A 26668-nucleotide genomic window follows, 5' to 3' on the forward strand; every position below is an offset into this window, starting at 1 on the left:
TACAGGAATATTCTATTTGCAAATCTGCCATGCGTGACATTTACCCCCTTAACCTAATTTTAATTTCCTCTTATTATAATGACAAACATTCCTAGAAAAATCCTCAAAATTATCTGCCATCATTTATTATAACCTTCAATTGAAAAACTATTTATGTATCAGAAAGCATTATGAAAATTATTGTGGCAATTAAAATTTTATAAACATTTATGACTTTAAAAATACAGGTGAATTTAAAGATGTTTAACTGACATTTAACTAATGCTTTAGGGCAGCAGTTCTCAAATTTCTGGTCTCAGGACTCCTTTTGCTCTTTTAAAAATTACTGAAGACACCAAAGAGCTTTTATTTATGTGAGTCACATCTATTGATATTAGAAATTAAAATGGAGAAAATAAAAAATTAAAATATTTATTAATTCATTTAAAGATAAACTCATATAGTAAATAAATAACATCTTTTATGAAACAAAAAACTCTATATTAAAAAAAACATAGATGTCTGGCTTAATAGTACTGAGCTGGATTCTCATATATGCTTCTATATTCATACTAATGCAATGTTTTAATTGAAGCATATGAAGAAAATCTGGCCCCACACAAATCCGTAGTTGAAAAAGGAGGAGTATTGTAACAGCCTTTTCAGTTAATTGTAGATATTTTCCTTGATACTATTCCAAAAGTTGATGACAGAATTTCTCAAGTTGCAATATCAAATATGAAACCATATCAATAAACTTTTCATACTCTGTTACATTAAAATAGATTTGTCTATCTTGCCTCTGAATAGAACTTTTACCTCTCTATGACTTTATAATATCTTGTATTGGTCATCCAGATGGTATTAGTTCACTGAGTTATGGAGATGTTTCAAATGTTGATACTTTTCATTATACCAATGAAAAAATCACAATTATTAATATTACCACTGATCTCATCAGAAAAGTCTTTCCTTTGGGGGGAAGCTGTTATGCTCACAGCAGTGGATACAAGTTTTGCAAAATTCTAATTTTTGCGTGAAAGGTCAAATTTTATCACTGAAAACAAATATTGCCAGTTATTCTACTTGAAGAGAGAAGCTCATATTGTTCATTTTCAAGAAAATGCTGCCAAATACCCATGTCTGGTTAACTAGAGCTTGTCTATTATTTATTAAGTAAAAAAGGGTGTTCTCTGAAAAAAGCAGTTAGTTCATCTCACAACTCAAATAACACACAAATGTTCTTCCTTGACACAACCATACTTTGATAAACAGCAGAAGTGCTTTATGGGTACTTTCTATTCATCACAGAATATTAAAAATGATGTAGTCACTGGTGGAGATGTGAGGATTTAGAGAGACAATAAAAAAAGAACCTAACACTCCAACTGGCACGGAAGTACTAAGGTATGGTCTGTCACGGTCTGTTGTTCTCAAAAGCTACTGTACATTCTTTCCACCTTTCCTTTACTTCTTAAATTCCTAAGAGTGATAGCCTACACTTGGTTTCATTTCCTCACTTAATTCCTTGTAGCCTAACTTCTATGTCTACCACTCTACTGACTCAGTTCTTAAAGCTAATCATGAATCATCAAACCCAAGGGCTTTTCCACAGTCCTTATGCTCTTAAACCCCCTGAAGCACCAGACACTATAAATTGTTTGTGAATCTCTCCCCTCTTGGGTCCTGTGCATCACTTACTCTGGTCCTCCTACCCTTTGACCATTTCTCTTAACGGAATCTTTTCTTCTACCTGCCCTGGTAAATACAGGAATTTCTTAAGGTTATATTCCTGCCCATTCTCTCTTATTTTACATTTTAATTTTATTACTGTTGAACATGCTCATAGTTTAAAGAGTCATATAGTCCTATAAGGCTTGTTATTAAAAAAAAACCAAGCAGAGTTATAATAAACCTGAATCTAAGTTTTGCCAAGTACAAATAAAAATGCTATGATTTTACTTAAATTAGCTTTTTATTTAAACTTTAAAGCTTTTTATTTAAATTTAAAAGAAAAAATATTTAGATAATATCATAAGACTTAAAAAACTTTCCAAAGATCCAACTTACTTTCCAATGACCTAGCTAAACTTTAGATGGTTTTTTGCACAGCCACTGATTTACAATTAAATATTGTAATTACCAGAGTTATATAGTTAAGTCATTTTCTCTACTCTGCCTAGTTCTGCCTTCTCTTTTGTACTCTACTCTCCTAGGGGTGGTGGTAGTAGTGGCACATGATCTCTCATGACACAGGAAATTATACCAAAAAAGAAAACAATTTGTAGTAACCTTAATTGTTTTCGAAAAGCAGCAGGAATTAAGCAAAGAATTAGGAGTTAAGAGTTTGAAGTTGATGACTTAATTTTGTGCTTTAGTAGTTACTTGAGATGTTCATTTTTCTTCCTTGTAATAAAAGGATTCAACAACATTTGTCACCAATATATTTTTATATACTAGCTGCTATTAATCTCTAAAAGGCATACGAATAAACCCTAATCCACTCTGCTGCTGCAGCTAGAGTCGATTCCTATGCTCACTTACAAACAAAAATACCTTAGGAGGGAGGGGCCTTTGTCTGAATAATTCTGGATTTGCAAGGAGACAGTAAGAGAGGGAAAAACTATTAGAAACAAAAATGACTTGGACACTTGGAGATAATACTGATAATTGTGGAGGGTGGGCAGAAACCAACAGAATGGCAAAAACTTTAAGATTAGCTGCTTTCATAAATTTTGCTGCAAAATTGATTCACGATGAGAGTATTTATGAAGTTTTAGAATTAGAAAGTTTATATTATGAAACTTTCCTTTTAAACTCTCAACTTCTAAATGAACACAGGAGCCTTTTGTGTCTCCTCGGTCCTCTTCCTAAACAGTGGCACTCTGGAGGCAGCAGGAGAGTCCCTGTTACCAGTTTATCAGAGAGCTCTTCTGACCTGGCTCAATCTCGTCAGCCAAGGAAGAGGAGGACAAATGAAAGTACCACAGTGTAATCAACTAGTGTCAATTACTACTCCATACATTCTTTATAGATATATGCCTCTATATGCTTTATAATGAATATTTATTAAGAGTTTATTTTCAGGATAACTTTCAACATACATGTTGCTTTACAGGTTACCTACCGAAGATCAAGACCTTGATTTTGCCAGATATTTTCCATAATGCGAATAATCTGAAGTGTTAGCATATCTTGCCGTAAATCTGAAAATCAAATAATATATACCACCACTTAATGCCACAAATACAAATTTGGGTTATCATGTCATCACATTGTTCTTAAACAGAAAATAAATAGAGCTATAGTTACTCTTCAAAATAATCTATAAGGAAGCAATATTCTGATTCTTCAATCCATTTCTGAAGTATCTGCATAAACACATTCGTATAACAATGTAGGATAAGCCAGCATGTATTTCACAAAAATTTTAAATTAAAAATTTTAAAGTACTCAGTTTTCTGAATCCTTACATTTGAACATGTTTATGTTAAAATATTGGGATTAACAGAATTCAGTGCTAAAATGTCATTTTCCAATGGAAAACCATCAATGATACATTTTTTAGTATATAAAAACGTATTCCCCCCCAGCCTGTTCTCCAAGTGAATTAGGACCTTCGTTTATGTGATTCCTTAGCAGACTACACTTTTCCTTTGTACCACGGTTCTAATTTTACTTTTCTAATTATTTGTTTAATGTCTCCCTTCTCCCTGCTAGACTGTAAGCTCTAAGAGGGCAGGGATTCTGCTTTGTGTATTCTTACAACCCCAGGGCCTAGCACATCAAATATTTATGGATACTCACACAGCTAAGCAAATAATAGTTAGAAAGTGATTTCAGACCTGATTCTAAACCTAGTACTTCTTTTCTTTTCAATAATTATACATACATATTCTAAAGGTTAAGACATCTGCCTAATATTGTATATTTTACCACATGCGTATTCCTTAAATGGCTTTCAATAGTCTTCGTGGTTCATAAATATCCTGTGTATAAAAAGATAGCTAAATTCATGCATCATAAGTTCATTAATACTCTTCCTTACCATCACCATTTTTAAAGATGATCTCATTGTTCTGAAAGAGTAACTCTGACATGATGTCTGGGTTCTCCCAATTCAACCACAGCGGCCTCTTGGCAGAGGACATAATTCGACACTCTTCAAGCCTTTAAAATAGTTAAAAACTTCACTAGGCATCTTAGCTTTGTTGTTCTTTTTGCCTTCAAATTTCTTTTATATATACATATACAGTATAGCTTTTTGAAGTGTTATAAAAATTTTAAACTTTCTCCTCAGTTTTATTTATGAATTCATTTCTCCAAGGGAGTATAAATAAAAAATAAACATTAAGCTTAAAAATTTTTTACATAACAGCATATGAATTTTCAATAAATATTGGGACATATCATTAGTTTTACAGATAATACGCTCCATTTCTTATCGTATGATACCAAAAGTTTTGGCCATAGAAAATTTTAAACTCTAGGGGCCAGCCCCATGGCAGAGTGGTTAGCTTTGGTGGCCCAGGGTTTCACTGGTTTGAATCCTGGATGCAGACATGGCACCGTTCATCAAGCCACACTGAGGTGGCATCCCACATGCCACAACTAGAAGGACCCACAACTAAAAATACACAACTATATACCAGGGGGCTTTGGGGAGAAAAAGGAAAAAAATACAATCTTTAAAGAAAATTTTAAACTCTATTATTAAAGTAGTAAAAACTCATTCTGAATAAATGTAGTTCCGAACTTACGAACACTTCAATACTCTAATTTTGCATGTAGGAGAATGGGAGAGGGAAGCATATATGATTGGACATTCTAATTATAATAGACATTTTGACTTTTCTCCAGATTTTCTCCAGAAAGAGTACTTGTTTAAATAATAAAACTTCCAATAAAGTACCTTACCTGAGATTTCCTAGTTGATGAGCAGGGTTTAGAGGAGACAGAAAGCCCTGCAGAGCATCCATGAAGTCTGGTCGCCGCATCTGCTCAACTAAAAACTTCATCTGTACCTGATAAATAAGCAGAATCGTGATTAGAAACTGATTTCATAAAAGGTAAAACTAACTGCTAATCTCTCTTACACACTGGAAGCTTAGTGTTGGGCAGTCTTGGAATCCATATTCTGGATTGGCTATATTCTAATCAGAAGGATTCCTGTAACACAGAGCAGCACCACTCAGGCAGAGAGGCAAGAGGGACAGCACTGTGCACCTTCCTGTGAGAAGAACTGCATGCTGACAGTGGCAATGTTTTGGCTGCAGAGCAAGGCTTGGTCAACTATGGCCTGCAGGCCAGCTGCCAGTTTTCGTAAATCAAATTGTACTGGAATACCACCACGCCCACTCATTTAGATACTGGTTGTTTTCACACTAGAATAGTGGAGTTGAGTAGTTACAACAGAGATTGCATAACCTGCAAAGTCTAAAATATTTACTATCTGGCCTTTCAAGAAAAAGTTTGCTGACCTTTGTTGTAGAGGAAAAACTGTGGAGACATCATGTTAGCTTAGTTTAATAACCTTACTTTTAAGCTTTTCAGAAAACACCACATTCACTCTTCCTCTGTTGGGTTTTTACCTTTTTTAAGATCTGGTGAGGCTAAAAGAAACTGCTGGGAAAAGGACTTGTAAAAACATTTGATACACTGAGTCTCACATTATACTCAGGTTTTACTATATAGTAAAAAAACATCCTTTTTAAATCAATTCAAGCCAGAGCCCAGACTGCTGAGCTATCATGTAATAACTGCCATTTTATTTTAGCAAACCTCCGTCTATGGAAAACATAAAATGCGAGTGGAGAAATAAAAGAGGTTAGGGACTAGGAATTCATAATGAATTAATTTTCATGCTACAATCTGAGTAATGAAATTTTTTTTTCCTACTATGTCTAAGTGACTAGCTAGACAATCTAGTCCTCACTGACTAGGGCAGCTCTTGCTCACATAAAGGCATTTCTTTTTCTATCGCTATCAACCCTGGTGTTAGCACAGGGCTTCCTGCACTTTATCATTGTTATGATAAAACATGAAACCACACAAAGTGACTACATTTGTTCCTAGGACTGCAAGTTTAGTTCTCTATCACAATCCTATTTAAGCCAACAGTGATCTGAGTAATGAATTTCATGTTTCTAATTCATCCACTGTATCATAGCCAATCCGTGATATGAAAATTCCAGCTTAGAAGAAATGCCTATATTTACAAATTGAACTAACATCTACTTTCTTGTTTCTTACCTCAGTTACAATACAAATACAATAAATTTTATTCTTTCAAAGTGATCTAGCTCCCTCTTGCTCACAATTCCAGCATCAGAAACAGTACGATTATTTTCAAATACAGATTAATAACCTATATTTGAACTTATATATCACAACTTCAATAAAATCAACTCACTCACATACTGTATGACATTTAGATTAATATAGTAACTTTCTTTTAAATGTTTTTCTTTTCTTCAAGCAGTATTAATAAGATGTTGGAAAAATGTATTCAGTACTGCTAATTTACATTCTCCCTCCTTTGGGGACTAATAAACTAGGATTTTGTTTTTTCGTCTCACTAGAGGTGAGGAGTGATCTCACTTTTTACTGTTGGATGTGGTGGATTGAATAAAGGATCAGGAGCAGGAAAAGGTCATGAGAAACCTTTCCATCTGATCTTCCTCAGTTACACCAAGCCAGACTGCAGATGACCAGAGCACGTGATATATTCACTGTGTGACTAAGAGTCCATTCAAACTTAGGATGTAAAAACTGATTTCTTTCCACTCAATTTCAGAGTCATTACTAAAAGAATAAATGACACACAATAAGGAAAAATCATTTTTAAAACTTAGGGCTATATAAAAGAGAAAGGAAGGGAAAGAGGAGGGAGCTAACATTGATTGGGCTCCTCTGTGTTCTAGGGACTGTGACAGGCGCTCTGCGTATCTCATGTCATTTGATTCTCACAGTAACCCTACGAAGAAAGTATTATTCTCACTTTATACGTAAGGAAAACAAATCTCAAGAGACTAAATAATGTGTCTAACATTACAAAGTTCAGAGGCAGTGGAGCTTGGATTCAAATCCTAATCTGCTTGATTCTAAGGCCCATAATCAGCAAATATATTGAGCTCTCAAATAAATCCTGCCCCACTGCAATGGAGAGAGTCTCAAAAACAAACTAGAGTTACATACCTTTTGTGTTTCATCCTTCTTCTCTTGTTTGAGAATGTCAGTTAAGTTAATGAGCTTTTCCATAGCCTCAACTTGCCGATTCAGGTGCTTTAAATACATTCCACATGCACGACAATAGGACTCCAAAAGCAGGCCAAACCTCTGACTGACTGTTTTATTGTGCATCTCAGACCTAAAAGAATAATGCAAGATTAAAAAATAAATAGTCTTAAATGAGTTATACAGACACTCTTTTTTAAGAAAATCCATTTTCTAAATCCAATAAATGTTATAATCACACTAACAACAAAATGATTTAAAACCTATCATTTAGAAGTAAAACAATCAAACATTTCAGGTAATTCTTGGAAATGTAAATTTAATAAACTAGCTTTTAGGTTTATTTCAACTACTTTTCATTCACTAATCTCAGCACAAGATACAGGAACATGAAAAAAAGGAAATTATGTACAAAAAATAATAAAATGAATAGGGAGGGAGCAAAGAGCTCAGTGAGTACTATTTGACTCTCCTGGCATACCTGTCCCTTTTCTATGCTGTCTCTGAATTCAAGTTAATTTAAACCTAGCTTCTAGTTTCCACTTTGGACTTCTTTTAGCATTTAAAAAATCATATTACAGATCTGTTTCTAAATTTAGAAAAAATGTATGGTTTATGACTCCAACTGTAATACATATATATCAAATTCTGTAAAAATACTTTTTATTCTTTTCTTTTTTTAAAAGATTTTATTTCTCCTTTTTCTCCCCAAAGCCCCCTGGTACATAGTTGTGTATTTTCAGTTGTGGGTCCTTCTAGTTGTGGCATATGGGATGCTGCCTCAGCATGGCTTGATGAGCGGTGCCATGTCTGCACCCAGGATTCGAACCGGCGAAACCCTGGGCCGCTGAAGCGGAGTGCGTGAACTTAACCACCTGGCCACGGGGCCGGCCCCAATAGTTTTCTAGTAGGAAACTTGGGATTTTGTCATTACTGTTCTGAATTCCAAGGTGACATTTTTTTTATTTTGGGATATTTTAATCCACACACACAGTGAAATCAACTGCAACATTAATCTGGACCTAAGAAATTTTACTTTGCTTAAAGTAGATTCAAAATCTTTAAAAGTATTCCAGCTCTCATTCCTGTATAAAATTCAGTTTTGAATTTTACTGCTTATTTAATGTTAAAGAAAAAAGCTGAGGGAAACATCACCGGTACAACATACTTTCAGTATGGGAAACTCCCAAATAAAAACAACAGCTTATAAGTAAACATATTTATACATCTATAAAGAAAATGAGTAATATATATTTAAAGAGTTAAGTGGGAAAATAATTTGACTTACTTTAAATGCCAAAAGAAAAAGTGCCCAATCCTTTGATTAGTCAATGCTTTCTTGAGTAAAAATCTCACAAGCAGGTTATCCAAATACTGTTCATATTTTAGGACCTATGTGATCAAAAACAAACATAAAAACAACTCCACATCAATTGGGGTCAGTTTCTGCATGGTTGGATTTAAAGAAATTTTTTAGAAAGAAAGATACTACTGGTAATAAGACTGATTGTTAAAAAAGCATAAAACCAGTCAATACACTAGGCTTTGGAAGTTGCAGGATTTAAAATAAACCACTATTTTTTTTACTTGACATTATTTTACCTGCACTAGCTGAATTAAGTACTGAGAAAGTTTGTCATCTGTTAAATATTTTTCCAAGCATCGAACAGCAAAACCGCGAACCATAGGGTCTGGGTAATTGCAGTCCAGAAGCTCCATAGCCTGTTCAGGTTTGATTGGAGGCCAATCTTTTACCAAGCAGTACATCTGTGTTCGAAAAAGATAATAAATCATATTTAAAAAGGAAAGAGAGTTGTGAATGAACCCTCTAAGAAACTGCTTTAATTTCTTATTTTAAAATTGGTTTCGATAAAAGCCCCCCTTATGAATTTACTACTTAACATGTTCAGTTCTAATTAATTTTATCAGGAGGGGGCGGAGCAAAATGGCGGGGTGAACTAATTAATTTTATCAATGGAAGTGGTGTGAACAATATTCTTCTCTACTATATTACCATTATTAATTAATTTAAAACACAGTCTATTTCATCTCTTATACTTATGCAGACTTTCTGAGAGAAAACAATTTGAGCGACATACCAAATTTGTGCAACAGCCACTCAGTAATCTCAAACACGCATTTACCTGAGCTACTTCATCTCTAGAATTCCACTTAACGGACAGAAGCAATTTGGGCAGAATTTCAGGGATAGTTACACAATAGTGTCTGTGTGGAAAAGACAAAACAAAATAAAAAACATTCTTGTGTGTTATCAAAAGGCCTGGATATCTAAAATTCCAACTATGCAATCTTTAAGAGGTTCCAAACACTTTTAAAACGTCTTACCATTACCAGCCTTCTTTAAAATCAAAAGAAATCAGCATTTAACACTACAGGTGCATACATATGTATATATATACTTTGACACAGTTATAATGGCATGAAAGACCAAAGGAAAATCCAAATGAAGGTCAGATAGGAAAATTTACGAATTTATGTTATAATGGTATATACCTCCTATTATTCACCTACTTATTCACCATGAACCACGAAGACAGTCACCACTTCTACCGTGGTCACTGGGAAAAATTTGTTTTAATGAACTTTCTGCAGAAATGTACTGCAACTGCTTTATTTAAATAAACTAGTATACACCTACAAGTTGTAGGATAATTTCTTCATAAGTGAAAATAAGGTATTACACTACTACTTTGAGGAAGTATTAAAAAAAGGAAAAATGAAAGGAATGCCTAAAAATTGAAATATCTAGACCAATCAAATCTATCTAAAGCTACTGGGTACTTTTTTTGGATCTTGTGTTTAAAAAACAAACAAAAAACCCCCAAATCCTAAAAAAAGTTGTATCAGGGATTTAGAATTTTAAAAAAGCCTTCAATGTGCAAGGTTAGTACCAATGAAGCATGATTTTCTAGAAATATTGATCTATATAGCCAGTTTTGACAAGGATAATGTTTATAATAATAAAAAAAGTCATGTAAATTATGCGTTCTTTACTCTAATAGTATGGTAGAAACATGGCAAGATCAGCCGAAGTCACTTCTTTCTTCTGTAATAGAGGAAAGAAAGAGTCTCCACCTTAAAACTCACCTGTGGCTCCACAGAAAATCTTTCTCTTGCTCAGTGATTTCAGATAGAGGATCTCGCGTACAAATTGCTCGTAGTTGTTCTTTATCATTTTCTCTTAATTCATTGTCTCTAGCTAGTCTGTTACTCTGTAAAATAAAGTAACATCTTATATGATTTTCTTTGCCATATTTTCCCCCTTGGATTCATGAGTGATCTACAAAAAAAGAAAATTAATTGTCGATAAACCTTACATTGCTTAACTGTTACTCAACAGTTTATCTTACTGCAAGACTTTATTTTCAGGATGGGGAAGAACCAACTTAAGACAAATCCAGTAACTTACTTGGTTAACATTACCACCAACCACAGAACAGAAACTGCCAAAGTTAGTCAGGGATAAGACCAGATTGGGATACTAGGGAGTAGTAGAGAATAATTTACTTTTCTTCCCGATGAGGCCCCTTCCTAGTATACTATTAACTAATCTGCTAATGTTTCTGGAATAAGAAATAGTAAAATAATAAAATAAACATGTAAATTCTTTCATAATCCTTGCCTGAATATATCCTTATAATCACTGCAAGGCTTTCAAATTTAAAAAGTAAAATTAAGGGAAAAAAGGAAAGGAAACAGCCCCATTAAAACACTGTAGACTGAATGTTAGGAAACTAAAAAAGCAAACACCATAACTTTTAGTATAATTCAAGATTCCAAGTAATGTATTTATTCCCTTTAAATATAGGTATATTAATTGTATAATGAATAATTATGAATGCATATTAATGTATTATGCAAAACAAATACACACTCCTCAGAATTGGTTACACATATCCCTAATGGCTAAAAGCAGACATCCATGCTACTTGCTGTTTATACATTTAAACAGTTAATTTATCCAACAGCATAAAGAAATATTACTGGCACATATTCATTCAAATATTTATTAAAACATGTACTGGGTGCCTTGTCCTGTTCTTACTGTTGGGGTCATAAAACAGTAAAATATCTTGCACTAACAGGGCCTCCATTATAGTGGAAAATTAAATGAACAAATAAGAAAAATATGGGAGAGCTGACAGAAATACTCTGGGTGATGTGACAGAGAATGACTCAGTGGCTAATTTAGACTGGCTGTCCAGAAATGGCCTCTGAGAAGGTAATATTTAATTTGTGACCCAAATGACAAAAAGAACCTTCCACACTAAGATCAGAGAAAAGACTGTTGGAGATGGAGGAAACAGTGAAAGTGCCCCAAGGAGAGAACCAGTCTGGTGGGAAGGAGGAACAGGAGGAAGGCCAGTGAGTCTGAAGCCCAGCAGATGAGGGAGAGAAGTGCGTGACAGGAGGTCATGTGCAGGGCATGTAAAATCTGCAGGTCGAGGTAAAAGGTTTGGATTTTATTTTTTGTGAAAAGTATTTAAAGGACGAATACCATGATGTAATTTGTTTCATAAAGATTATTCTGGCTCCTCTGTGGAAGGAGAGAGACCAGTTAGTGAGGAGACTACTGCTATAGTTCACCTAAGAGATAATAAATAATCCTTAATTCACCAGAAAAAGTAGTCATGACCATTTACCATCTGGGTCCAATGGACTCCATTCTTTTATATTATTTCCTTATTTTTATCTGTTCATATTAGTAATATAAAATAATCTAGAGAATAAAGTGACGGTAAAAAACAATTTCATTAGACATCTTAATAAAGAATTTAAACATAGTAAAACCAAATTTATAATCCAAAACGGGCAATATTCTTTGACTGAAACTAACTGCTTGCTCACCAACCATCATTTATCAGCAAAAAACACATCCACCTTGTAAATACTGATTCCAGATTTCAAATGCATATCTAATAAGTTTTAGCTTATCATTACTTCTGGTTTTTGTTCTCATACTTGCATTGTCAAAATGCAATGCTTTTGAAAACTTTCATGCTCATAATTTTGTTGAAGAGAGGATAGCCATCTTCTTTGCTTCATAACTGTAAAACATTTCTATTTTTATACTTATAGATATCAATCAGAATAATCAATCCAAGGATCTTTAAAATTTCTACATCACCTTTTTCCTTCCAGTTATCTTTTATACACACCTGCCTGCAGCATTTATCCACTTAGAAAGTGTATCAAGTAAGTTTTGGTGCACAACATCATACAAGATGGAAAGAATATGGCAAAAGATAAGGTGTGGTCCAGATTCTTATAAAATATATTGTGTGATGAAGTCATCCCTGTTGAATGACTAACTGAATGTGAATACCATATTTCCTTTTTGTCCTTGGAAATATATTGTCCACTCATTGTTTTTTGAGTTTAAGGAAATTCACTTAGGATATTTTCATCTGACATTTCACTTATATGATCAATTTCACCATCATCATTAGAGTCTGGAGTAGTGGTTCTCAACTAGGGTGAGTGTGTCTTCTCTACCTCCCAGGGACCTTTGATATTTTTTGGACACATTTTTGATTGTCACAACTTGGGTGGTGGCCCTACTGGAATCTAGTGGGTAGAGGCCAGGGATGCTGCTAAACATCCTGTAATGCACAGGATAGCCCCTACAAACAAAGAATTATTTGGCCCAAAATGGCAACAGTGTTGAAGTTGAGAAGCCTAAAAAATAACAACAACAAAAAACTACAAAGACACTGTTTGCAGGCTTCTTTATACCTCTGGAAAGATGATGCAAGACACTGGGCAATGGAATAAGAAGACTTAAGGATGATGTAATAATGATGATTTATTTCATAAAATAAATCTACCCTTTTATATTTTCATATTATTTTAGTCTTTTTTTTAGCATAGTTGGAAGTAATTAATAAATAATGATAAAATAGTGAAATGCTTTAAGATACAGGAAAACTATGATCCCTTAATGTATCTTAGATTTATGAAAGTTTTCAACAGACCCAATGGTAATTGAAATAATTAGTTTTATTCTATTATAAAAGTAAACAAATTTTCCTTTTATTTTGGAAGAAAAAGAAGAAAAAAGTTGTAAAATATCAATCCTTATAACGATTTAGAACAGCTCAAAAAAGAAACTCAAAAGCTAAAACTGGCTTCAACAGACTCTGATGGCAAACTGAGTTCCATGTGAATGTATGAATAAAATAGGAGATAAATGAATTTTCAAGTGACTTGAGTCTGGTAACTCAGTTCACAGGTATAACTAATTGGATAGGGTTATGAACATTTCATGGGAATGCTCACCAGTATTTTAATCCCGATTTCAAAATTAAGGAATTCCTCTTCAGTCATAACAGAATGGTAAAAAGTAAGAGGCTCAAACTTATTAAACAGTGACACCAGATAAGTTATTTAAACTCCTTAAGCCTGTTTCCTTACCGATAAAATAGGGATCATAATAGTACCTACCTTCATAGAGACTGCTTTTAAGATTAAATGAGATAATAATGTGAAAAGTGATTGGCATGGCATTTGGTACACAGTAAGCACTTGATAAATGTTAACAATATCATCAACAAGGAATTAAACTTAAAGAACAGTGGCTACATTTTTCAAGAATGAGAATCCCTTTTTAACGTCAAAAAAGTTAATTCTACTTTTAGTATCTGATAGAATTTGGTAATGATTTTAAATTAATTTTTACTTATAAAAATACCTTCTATATATCTTTGAAAGTAAATAAACAAGGTTATTAGTACTCAGTTTACAAAAGGGACTGGTAAACTCCTTACGGAGCACACAGCTCTAAACTGAGCTGTAAATAAAGTTCCTTAATGCAGGATTCCAGATGCCCCTGGGTGCTACTGTTACTGGGGTAAGCTTATTCCAGGACCTCTTGGGCCCACATTCATTGGATGGTCTATGTATAACCTACAACCAGGCCAAAGAAAAAGTGGTAAATTTGGAAATTGGGGAAAAGACACCAAAGAAGAAAAATATCCTCTTCTCTTAGCATTGACACCTTTGCTCTTGAGAAATAACCGAGAGTTAATGGTCCCTGAACCCAGTTACATTGTGCTTCCAAAGTTATGGTCAAGCTCAGATAACTAGATCAATATTTAAACTCCATTTCATATATATTCTTTTCTAGTGGATCGAGACTATGGTGGTAAACCTATTTCCTCTGCTTCCAAGCTCAACTAACAACATATTTATACTTTGGTTTCAACTTCAAGGTTACCAGCTTGGAGAGGTCTTTCCAGAACCTAATATATTAGCCTTTCCCCCCAACCCTCAGGTAGTCATTCTTGGCACACTATTGTTTTTTCCTTCATGGCACTTATCATGATTTATAATCTTATACTTCTGCTTTTTACCATTTTAATATCTATTTTCATCATTAGATTGTATATTTCATGGGGGTCTCGTTAGGTCAAAACTCTATTTCCTAGTACCTATCATACAATAAATACATATGTATAGTCAGCATTCAATAAATATTTGTTAGATGAAGGCAGGCTAGGGCTCTGAATAGACTAAAAAGAAGCAGAGCTGCAGTAAAAATGTCAGCACGTAGAGAATTTTATAATATGGCAATACTGTTGTAGAGTCTACAGTATCTATGCCAGTCTAACTAAAACACATGAAACCTTTTCCAAACAAAGAGCATGTACCCAAATCCACTGATTATGACTAATACTTAAGAAAACTCAGTGATTTGCCTTACCAGTCCTGCATGGGAATAACTAAATCCTGCTTCTCGGGATACAGACCAATTGGCATGCTCTTCAATCACTGACATATCTGGAAACTTTACCACACTGCTGAACCAGTCAAACTCCAACTCTAAGCATGGAGTTTCCTAAGAGATGGAATAAAAGTGATTATATATATTGTGCTTGACTGTCATAAAAAAAAAATCTAACTTATGATAATAAAAAGCTTACTTTATTTGGATTTGACCCAGTAACACCAATAGGGTTCAGCAAATCTTCTAGTCCATGAGGTACTGGCCAAAGATTCAAAGCCATTTTTCCAGATACTAGAGTATCTGTGTAATCAAACAAGTTTATATTTCCCCAGGCCAATGGACAATGTTCCTTAAAAAACAAACAGAAAAATACTCACCACTCTATGGATTATAAAATGCATTTCAAAACACTTTTCTTTCCCAGAAAGAATTCAACAAGTGTCTCTATAATGATGTCCATAACAAACCACATTAATTTTTTCAAAGTAAAAGTACTTTCTTTTTTTCTCATGTGAAATTACATGTATTTTCTTTAATTATAAGTAGGAAATATGAACCGAATCAAGCAAGGCAGATATGTGCATGGAGGCACTGAACAGATATTTGTGTGTAGTCACTTTGCATGTATCAATTGTATCAATACGAACTCAGGACCATACTTACTCACCCATCAGAAATAAATTCCGTAAGCTCTCCCAAAGTATTGTTCTATGGTATTTATTAAATATTTAAAAACGTTTCAATAATTTTTTTTGCTGAGGAAGATTTGCCCTGAGCTAACATATGCTGCCAATCTTCCTCTTTTTGTATGTGAGCTGCCACCACAGCGTGGGCGCTAACAGAGGAGTGGTGTAACTCTGCACCTGGGAAACCAAATGTGCACCACCAAAGCGGAGCTTGCTGAACTTAACCACTAGGCCACCAGAGATGGCCCTATTAATTTTGTTTAAATAAAAAGAAAAATAATATCCCTTCCTTGATAAAAATTCAATCAGCAGTATAACTGGGAGTTTTTAGAGGTAAATATAATTACTTCTGAAATACTTTACCTCTTTAGCACCCTTTCTGCCTTTAACAGAACAAATGGAAAGGCAAAGTCGAGCAGCACGAGGAAGATCAGGAATGTATATATCGTAATTCAGCCATTCATTCCATCTATGTAAAATTTTAAAGAAAAAAAGAATTTACCAAAAGAAAAAGCTTTATCTAGAGATATAAATGACTCCTATAAATCATCAAGAAAAAGATAAATCAAATGAAAAACAGGGCAGAGATTGATGGAACAGATACTTCACAAGATCATATCCAAATGACCAATAGACATGAAAAACTAGTCAATATCATTTGTCATCCAGAAAACACAAAATAAAATCTTATAGAGATATCACTATACAAGAGAATGGCTAAAACTATAAAGACTGATGATACCCAGGAGTGGTAAGGATGTGTAGTAACAGGAAATCTCATACACTGCTAGTGGAGGTGTAATTTGTACAACCAATTTGGAAAGCATAATCTACTAAAACTGACCCATGACTCAGTTCCACCTCTAGGTATAAAACCACAAATATTTGCACATTTGTGCACAGAATGCTAATAGAATTATTTACATTATCCCCAAACTTCAAATAACCCAAACGTCCAACAGGAGAACAGATAAACTATCGTATATTCATATAATGGAATACTATACAGCAATGGGAATGGACACTAGTTACTTACAATATGGATGAAATCTTACAAACATAATATTGAATGAAAGAAGCTAGACACAAAATAATATCTACTCCTTGAGTCCGTTTATATAAAATTCAAAAGCAGCCAAAACTATCCAATAGTGTTAGAAGTCAGGATGGTAGCTGACTTCTTTGGGCAGGACAGAAGGATAATGGATTGGGAGGGGGCATGAGGAGGGGTTTTTGGAATGCTGAAAAATGTTCTCGACCAGCATAGTGGTTGCACGGGTATTCACTGTGTGATAATTCACTAAACTGTACAATTACGATTTGTATACTTTTATGCATTTGTGCTATACTTCAGTAAAAAAAACATTTAAAACAAATTAGCTTATAGAAAAGGCAAACAGAAAAGGGAAACTAAATGAGATAAAATAAGACTTCCTATTATGATTACAATTATATTTAATTACTTTTAAATATGATGCAGTTTTATTCAGAAGAATCCATTAATTTAAATGTCAGTATGTAAATAAAATGAAGGATATGTAAGGAGAAAGTACTTAAATTTCAGAATAACTACTTCACAAGAGGTAATAAAACTTGACATTCATAATAAGAATAAAAAGTTGCTATCAAAAGTGATGATAAAAAAATTTTTATGATAAATTGCTTCAATTTACTCCATATTACATGTGAAATTATGTCTATATTCAGTGGATATATTTTCAAAGAGCCAAGTACACTAAATAGTTTTTTAAAAAAATTACAGCAATGGTTAACAATATGGACTCAGAAGTCAGACTACCTGGAGTAGAATCTTGTTTCTATTATTTTACTAGATATGTGACCTTGGCTTTGTCTGTTTTCTTATCTGTGAAATGGGACTACTAATAGTACTTACTCTCATAAAGTTGATGTGAAGATTAAATGAGATAAAATAAGTAAAGTAATTAGAGAAGTAATTGGTCCACAGTAAAAGCTCAAGTGCTAGATACTAACTTTGAAAACTTTTCAAATGGCTTCTTCATAATTCTATTTTTCGATAATAAATAAAACAAGACAACAATAAAATGGTAAAAAAATTCTATTTTTAATTAGCTAAACTAAGGTATAAAACTTTATCAGTAAAACAAGTTATACTTATTCTAGTATCTTTGCTTGATTACAGACAAAGATAAACAGAAATATATGGTCCAATTATACAGCGAAGACATATTTAAAATGGAGGAACTTATTAGCAAGAAGGAATTCTAAAGGGGAAAGAAATAATAAATGCAGGGAGAAGAAATACTGTTGGACTAGATAAGTCCACAGTAATTTAAGAAAAATTAAAGATACATGTACTTAAATGTATTTAAATGTACCTAGGACTTTTTATTAGTTCAAAATCTTTAGAATTGCTCTAATTGGTGGGAAATTTTCTACACACTTTCTGAGAAAGCTATGTCCTATGACTGTAGTTGTTCAGTACTATGCAAACTGAATAAAACATGTTTCTCTCTTGTAAAGTCTATACAAGTGCATGTGCACTCACACACACACAATTAAGTTCTTTATTTTTAGGCAATGGTTTTGTGTGTGTGTGTGTATATATATATAGTCCAAATTGATTCTGATTTTGGAAAATAACTGCCAACATTTTTATGAAGAAATCATAATGTATCTAATTTATCTAGCATATGGAAAGCACAGATTTAGAACAATCCATCTCAGTAAGAATTTTTAAAATAAATACTTCTTTATCTTTCTAAGAACTTCATATTCTTTTATCTCATTTTTTGGGGTAAATACAGAAAAGTCAAAAATTTACTTAAATCTTCACACTACTACCATAGGGATTTAGACTAGAGAATTCTTGAAAAGACAATCAAATATAAGTCCTTTCTAAATAGCTGGCTTAATTTACTAAAATTTTGACATTTTAATCTCATATTATTAAATAAATTTACCTTTTACTTTTATAAAGCTAGTCTACTTTTAGTACTTGAAACAACTAGGATAAATCTACCCAATATTATTTGGAGGTCTTTCCTTGGGGTTTGTTGAACTCCTTAGATTGTTGGTTTTATAGTTTTCACCAACTCTGGAAGATTTCTGGTCATTATTTCCTCAAATATTGTGTTTCTGTTCCTTCCACAACCACCCAGTCAACCTGTGACAGATATGCAGTACGAGTGCAAAAGAAACTTGTTCTAACAAAAATTTCAAAACATCCTGGGGCTGTATGTTGCCACAGCATAACTTCTAACCTGAATGATGGACTTTCTGACCTACAATAGTTCAGGTGGGTGAGGAACTATTCTTTCCCTTCCTCTTGGGAGAGAAGGCTACCCTCTCTTTGAATTTCACCCAGGCTCTAGAAGGGTGGCCACCTCAAGTAACTTACTTACAACACCAGAACTTTTTCTTGACTCTTCTAGAACTCAGTCTAAATTCATTATGAAATTTTCTTCTGGAGGATTCACTAGTTAGCTCTATTTCTAGACTACGAAGTCTATCTTTAGTCTTTGATACCAATTTAAATTCTCTTAAAATATCGCTATTATATTCAGGGGTAGACTCTCATTCCCAAATGATCCTACAGAGAGAGGCAAAGAAATGGCAGGATGGCAAGTTTCTTGGATTATACTACCTTTTATTTCTTCATTATATCTAGACAGTAATAATTTTAAATGCTCCCCATAATCCCCCTCCCCCTAAGAAATTGATTTGTTCCCAAAGACTCTTCATTTGAATGCCATAAACATCTATTCTCGGGAGTGATGTGAAGGAAACTGCCTCAGAGTAGTCCGGCTCTGCAGTTGATTGCCAACTCTCACTTCTAAATGTAAATGAAAATGGAGATAAAAGAATAAAAAGTCAATTTTATGGAATGTGGGGAATCAATGGCACAAAACTGTAACCACATTCTGTTCTCTCCTTGATACAATGGGAAGAGAGAATCAGAAAAACCCTTCCAATAAAATTTTAGAGAGAATCAATAAAGTCATCCTGTGATTGATACTCATTTGACAGGAAGTCTTTATGTTCTATATGTAAATGCCTAGTAATCTATATGACTTGTATAAAACTAATGATGTAAAATATACTACTTTTATTGATTACATTGCTAAACACTAATATAACTTTTAGAATATAAATCCATATACTTCTTTACCTGGGATTGGAACAAGGTACTCTTTGAGTGTTCACATTATCGCATAAGGGTTCTCCTCCATGGTAGATACCTGTTCGAACATAGATCTAAAAAAAAAAAAGTATGTGTATAAAAATATATACATACATACACACATGCAGACACACATACTAGATAGAACCAATATTAAACAATATCAAAATAATGAACTGACATGAATGAGAGAATCAATTAAAAGTTTTTGTTCAGATGTAGCTTTTCTGTTCTTTTCTTCACATATATAGTAAGTTAACACTGACGCAGATTCTTCACTACGATTTGTTGTTGCCTTCAAGGGGACATCAGACTATAAAGATCAATATAGTTCTACAATCCCTTTAAGCTAGGTGTGTAATTCAGAGTTTTTCATATTTTAGAAAGAAAAATTGGTACATATACTAAATATTACTTAATACTCTTAGCAGTTGGAGTAGCACTCCATAGAGACGTTAAAATTTCTGCAACAAAACACATGAAGATTTACACTAAGTGGGATAAATAAAGATTATAAAAAACTTTGCTACGGGTTGGGTCAGGCTTTGCTGCCAAATGAATTCTGTAAAACTTCTGATTTTAAGAGCTTAGAATTATAGATATTAGAATTATGAGAATATTAGATTAGGGATACTAGAATTACAAAGGACTGTAAGCTGTGTAACAGCTAACGTAGATGAGTGGTTTTCTAGCCATCTGAAAATATACTACAGGTCAACAAATTATTATATAGTCCAATGAAAAAAGGTTTATATAAAATAATTTATATAAAATAATGAGTGTCAACACTTGACCTTACCTTGTCAATGTCTCGAATATTTACATTCACATAGGTTGCACAAAGAATTTTTATTCTGAGTGCACTATTTATAACCCAAAGGGATTTTGTAGATGTTTCTCCATTCATATATGGTGTAGCTGTGGAGATGCGTCTGGAATAAGATGGCATTGTAAAACAGTCCATTGGCAGTTGAGAGTAAAGGCTTTCTTTAGCCATCAACATCAAATTGGGCATCCTCCCAAGCATTATACAGCTTCTTATATACTGTAAGAGATTAAGGGGGCAGGGGAGAAGCCGTTTCTTGTAAAGTTTTTCATTTTAAAAGCAACATATGAGTATGATGAGAGAATTTACACACTAATTTGCAAACGTGATAAAAACAATCAAACATTATAGACCACATTTCTTAGCAGTTGTTATATTTATAACATTTAAAATACTAACATTTGGGAGTTAGTTACAGCACAGGCTCAACCAAGCACCTCATGGAATAGAAACTGCATGAAAGAAAAAAAAAGGTCTGGCTTCTGATACTACAGTTGTACCTTTAACTAGAAGCAAAGAAAAAAAAGGAAATTAAAAACAAAGATCAGAGGATACTCATGGAAACACTGTACTTGTTAAAGGAAAAGCAAGAGCATTTAAGTCATTCAATCTATTAAATCATATTGATGTCAAATCCAAGGGTTGCTGCCCACTTGCTCTTCTGTTCCAAGATTTTTGAGAAATATTTGTTTTGTTAAAAAACAAAACAAAACACACAGAGGAGACTCATAAAATTATATGATATATTTAAAAAAATATATTAAACTGCCTTGGTTTCAACTTAGAAATGGTAGTTAGGATAGAGATTTTTAATATAAGTTCTACTGTATACATATTATAATAGCATATCTTCCTACCCCAAAGCCCCACTAGACTGTAAGCAACCCAAAGGCCAGAACCGTGTCTTGCTTGGTATTGTAAAATCAGTACTCGGCATATGCTTGCTACAAATATAGCTACTTCTTATAGTATTTATTTAATGATAGCAATAGACAGTAGGAAGTATTAACAGTACATATTAATTAACAGTACATCATGGATTGTTTGAAATGTCTATTTTAATTCCTTCTAGTGCCAATGCTTGAGACGGAATAAAAATTATGAAATACCCCATATTTTGGGGTTAGTGTAACTGCTAACATTTTTTTTTGACAAGGGGCACAATGACTTTATTTCGCATGTTGCATATTCAAATGAATACAAAAATCCCCTTTTAAAAAAGTTAGGCACATGAGAAGTCTTCTGTGCAAGTTCTATATTATTTAAAATTCCTATGGGCTAATAAAAGTGTTTCCACTATAGAACTGGAGCTATCCAGAAAAGCATGTGATGCATTTTTTGCATGCAGAATACCTGAAACATAATCATCTCTTACCTCATGGCACAATTAAACAGTCATCATATCAAATGTTTGTATCTGAATAATGATATAACTATTATTACAATTACAAAAACATTAATCAGCTTATCCACATATGTACAGTTAGATCCTCAAATATTAACTACATAAAATCTCAAGGAAGAACAGCATCTGTTCTCTCAAATTAAATTCATCATCAATCTCTCATTAAATATAGTATAAAAAATAAACTTACGAACGCTAATTACTAATATTATTTAATTTTCAGAAAGTATGTCCTAAAAATACAGATACTAGTCCCCAATGTAATTACTTTTTAAATTTAAAATTAATATTTTTGAAACTTTTACTCACCTTATATTGACTGAGAGGATATTTTTCTAAGAAGTATTCATCACATCCACACACTTTTAAAATATACTTGCCCTGATATTCTAAAACACAGAGTTTTAGTTGTTCAGATGATAGCAACATACTTCGAGTTTTTTTCCTGATTGCTTCAGCAATTACTTGTTCTGGCACACAGTCATGGTTGATTTTCAGAGTATACTTTTGCTTGTCATTATTTGGAGAAACTATTACCCAAATCACCACTATTATTTGCCCTATAACAGGAAAACAATAAAAGATGCCATCATCACATATATTTCATTTTTTAAGAGACATATTTCAAAAAGTATGCACTACCATTACTCTAACCATAATCAGAAATGGTTTATAATCAATCCAATTAAATAGAGGTAAGTATCAGGTAGAAATAGCAAATCTTCAGATCTGATAGGGCTGCCAGACTATGCTCAAATCTCATGTTTTACGGCAAGCACGCAAAACTGTGACTAGTGGGTCACAAGGACCTGAGACAAGCTAGTTTCCATTCTAAAATGCATGACATACTTCATGGATACAACCCTTGTGAAGAGAGATTCATGATGGTATCAAAGCTTCAACAGCACCAAAGTAGAAGAGTTTTTGGTAACTATGGGAAAGAATCACGGAGACTTAAAGAAAGATGCTGACTCAGAATGAGAGAGGAGATGGGGGAGGAAGAGGAAGAAGACGAATTTTCCAATTTTTCCCTTTTAAGATTAATTAAGCCAGAGGACAATAAAAAATGTGATGAAAATGAAAAGATTAAAACTATGTTACTGTGGTCTTGATGTTCACAGTACAATTCTTTTAACTTTTCTACATGCTAGAAAATTTTCATAAAGAATGTTGGGAGAAAATGCAAAGAACATTCCACTTTTAAAAATTTGCTAGAATAGAAAAGAATTTCAAATAAAGATCTTTGTTACACTGCATCAAACTACTTTGAATAATACGAGTGAAATAGTAGTAAGATGGCTTAACTTGTTCTACTAATGGAATTTTATATTTAATAGTGTGTAAGAGTTAATAATATTCTATAACTTTGAATTGAAACCTTCACTGTTATTCTGAGAAATACAGATATTTATCTGATACAATGATGTTTTCATTTCCAAAACAGTATAGTTTTTTATTTTCATGTCCACTTAATTCTAGAAATTGATACATTGTCAAAAGTCAACCTATATCACTCATTATGACCAGATTTGATTATTGCATTTAACATTAAGATAAAGAAATTTATTTTTTCTTTGTATATAACAAGAATGTGTAAAATTTTTCCAAAACTTCATAAAATGTTTTTATTTATATTTGTTTTTATTTATATAAAGATAATCAGCTGTAATTCTGTAATATTGAATTTCAAACTCAAAGTTCTTTAGTTTTATTCTGAGATAAACAATTCACCAAGAGATCAGCACCATATGTACACAATTCATTCAATCAATAAATACTGATTGCACACAAGTTGTGTACTTGGCACTCAACTATATCTTGTCAGTATAAGCAGTTCCTGCCTCCAAGAAGCTTTATCATCTAGCTGGGATAAAAAGACTGTACAAAAATATAGCACAGATAGTAGTTTTCAGTACAGTGACCAATTATGGTAGACGGACAATTTTCTTACCTTTATCTAATTTATTATATATGTGCTTTGGCAGTTCTGGTGAAGATTCTACATTTGGAGGGTAGACATACATTGCTCTACTATGAGGTGAATTAAGATCCCTAAGATCCACAGCTTCTTTACAAACATTGAGAATATTTCTTCGGAAGTCCTGCACTTCTGGATCTTTAACCATATCAAATTCACACACTGGCATACCAATAGCAAAGCCTTAAAAAAATTATATACAGAACATTATATTAAACACAGTACAAACATGTTTCTTACAAATAGGGAACTTGGTAGATTTGAAAGATCACAACAGAGTAGATAAGTTTTTCCAGGTTAAAAAAATTTTTGATGAATACATATAGTAAGAGTTGCCAAGGACTCAAATATTTTTAATATATAAAACATAGCAATTTGGAGCAAAGGCACCAAACACTATCCATACCAATTAATTTTTTAATAATAAAAAAACTGGGATATAACAAATCTAAGTCATCTCTACAAATGACACTTCTTAAAGAAAGCTTTATAGAATAATATCAAGGTGTTAAAAATAGCTCCTTGGTCCAAGAGTCAAAAAATACTTCAATTTGTAATGATGTTTATTTTGAAATCTATTTATTTAAGATTACAAAAGTAATTAACTGATTCAGAGAGAAATACTTTAGTAAAAAGAAAATAGTTACGTTTCATAGTTATGTGCATTTAGAATAGGATGACAATGCCATTTAGTTGAAAATTGTATCATACCAATTTCTCGATTGAGGATCTTTTCTTCACGGTTGCCTACTGGTTCAATAACTTTTAAAAAGGGTTGAAAAAGCCGAAGGTCACAAAGTCTTCTTGTTTCATCAAAAAATTCTTCCCTTTCTGCTTCTTGGGTAACACTTACGAAAATGTAAGAAGATTCATCTTGAAGAAGTTGATGGAGAGGGTATTTTCTCGCTTCTTTAAATAGTTCATGCTTTATAGTTATTAATGTGGCCTCACGGAGGCATTCTAAAGTCACTATCATTCCATTTGGTAGTAAACATTCTACTAGGATTCTCGGGGGCATCAAGTGGATGCCCCACAGTTCACCTGATGATGGTCTTGGAGGCATTGTTCTGATCCTTTACAAGTTTTACATATAAAACTGCTTTAAGGAATTAGTTGCGTGGCTGTCCCAAAGCAGAAATCTAAACCAAAGAAAGAAAACACATGTTAAAACAGAAACAACCATAGAAGAATAAATTTATGGCACGACTAAGTGTAAAAATTCATTTTCTGTAGCTTGAATTGATTAAGGTAGGTAATAGTAATCCATCTTAAACATTTTGAAAGAGACTGTTGTTCCAAATTAGGCTGAAAGAATTGATTCCAAAGCAGAAATCAGAAAAACCATTTGTGTTTAATTATGTTTAATAAAGTCATTGAACAAAAAAACATTTTATTCGAGTGGATTTTTTAAGTCAGGTCTTACCAAGGCACAGCTGAGGCTTTGGGAAGAATAAACAGTAAGTTGTAACTGAAAGCAAAATTCCCATCATATATTCTCTTATATTTTATGCAGCAATTGAATTTGGGCTGGAAAGGATCTTTTAGATCACGGATCTATTGCTTTCATTTTAAAGATGAGTAGAGGGTAGAGAAGTCAGAGCCTTTTCCTTTTTCACCCCCTACCTCCACCCTGTGCTAATGAGAAATTACATGGCTTAGACTTTTTTTCTTCTTAAATCAATCTTTGCAATTTCCTTTTTTGTATTGATTACTAAGTGATATCTTAGACCATTCTGTTTTTAAATATAATTTAGGTATATATTCACTATAATATAAAGTGTTATCAATACATTTTCCTTGAGGTATGATGAATTTGCAATGATTCATCTACTTCATCAAATAACCCAGTCCTAATACTTCTGATTAAAATAAATTGAACACACACCCATTGACTCTCTTTGTCAGTACAATGTTCCAACCAACTGTGTTAAGCACTTGTGATATTTTAAAATATATTAAGTACTATTATGATTTGAAGCCCTCATTTTTTTAGATGTCAACCATCTAGGGGTTCTTTTAGAAGATACTGTCAAAACCCACAACACACAAATCTATTTCTTGCTGTTTATGTTTAAATTTTCTTTTATTCAGTAAGCTAAACTGTAAAGGTATAAGAAAAGGTAAAGTGAAAGATATTAAGGAAATAAAAAATAAATGAAAGTTAAGCTAGAGAAATGAATCAAAAAAGCCCAGATAACTTACTATATTTGATTACTCTAACAGGCACCATGGACAACAGCAATAAATAACACTTTGTTTATTCACCAAAAGTGTATTGCTGTTCCCAGGACCATGTTAGGTGCTGGGAATATAATGATGAATAAGACAGACGTGGCCCTTGCCCTCACAAGACAAAGTCAAGAATGTGAAGATTATGTGTACGATGGATGTGAGGTAATTATATTCACAGGTACAAAACAGAAAAAATGCTCTCATGGAGAAGTGCCAGGTGCTATAAAAGCACATAGTGTGGTCACCTAAGTCAGTGGAAGGTGGAGTGGGAAGGTCTTCCACATATACACGGGGTTAACATATACACTGAATTCTTTAAGGTTAAGCAGGAGTTGAACAAACATAATGAGAAAGAGGCAAGGAGCACGATGTATCTAATCCAGAAACCTGCCATGTCTGCCTCCCCTATGTCATACC

General features: G+C 33.1%; 1 protein-coding gene across 1 annotated transcript in view; it reads right to left on the reverse strand.

Annotated features, from left to right (window-relative positions):
- PIK3CA (phosphatidylinositol-4,5-bisphosphate 3-kinase catalytic subunit alpha) overlaps positions 1–26668 on the reverse strand; it is a 69426-nt gene that overhangs the window by 2580 nt on the left and 40178 nt on the right. The window contains exons 2-17 of the mRNA XM_014838359.3: positions 24731–25158; positions 23993–24202; positions 22351–22601; positions 20610–20855; positions 19799–19884; positions 16012–16117; positions 15159–15311; positions 14939–15073; positions 10324–10448; positions 9360–9441; positions 8818–8982; positions 8504–8607; positions 7177–7348; positions 4897–5003; positions 4028–4149; positions 3107–3185 (exon numbers count right to left, since the gene is read on the reverse strand). Of these exons, the coding sequence (XP_014693845.1) occupies positions 3107–3185; positions 4028–4149; positions 4897–5003; positions 7177–7348; positions 8504–8607; positions 8818–8982; positions 9360–9441; positions 10324–10448; positions 14939–15073; positions 15159–15311; positions 16012–16117; positions 19799–19884; positions 20610–20855; positions 22351–22601; positions 23993–24202; positions 24731–25082 (2495 nt within the window). The 5' untranslated portion in view covers positions 25083–25158. The remainder of the gene's footprint in view (positions 1–3106; positions 3186–4027; positions 4150–4896; positions 5004–7176; positions 7349–8503; positions 8608–8817; positions 8983–9359; positions 9442–10323; positions 10449–14938; positions 15074–15158; positions 15312–16011; positions 16118–19798; positions 19885–20609; positions 20856–22350; positions 22602–23992; positions 24203–24730; positions 25159–26668) is intronic.

This window comes from Equus asinus, chromosome 5 (assembly GCF_041296235.1).
Source record: "Equus asinus isolate D_3611 breed Donkey chromosome 5, EquAss-T2T_v2, whole genome shotgun sequence".
NCBI classification, from domain to species: Eukaryota; Metazoa; Chordata; class Mammalia; order Perissodactyla; family Equidae; genus Equus; species Equus asinus.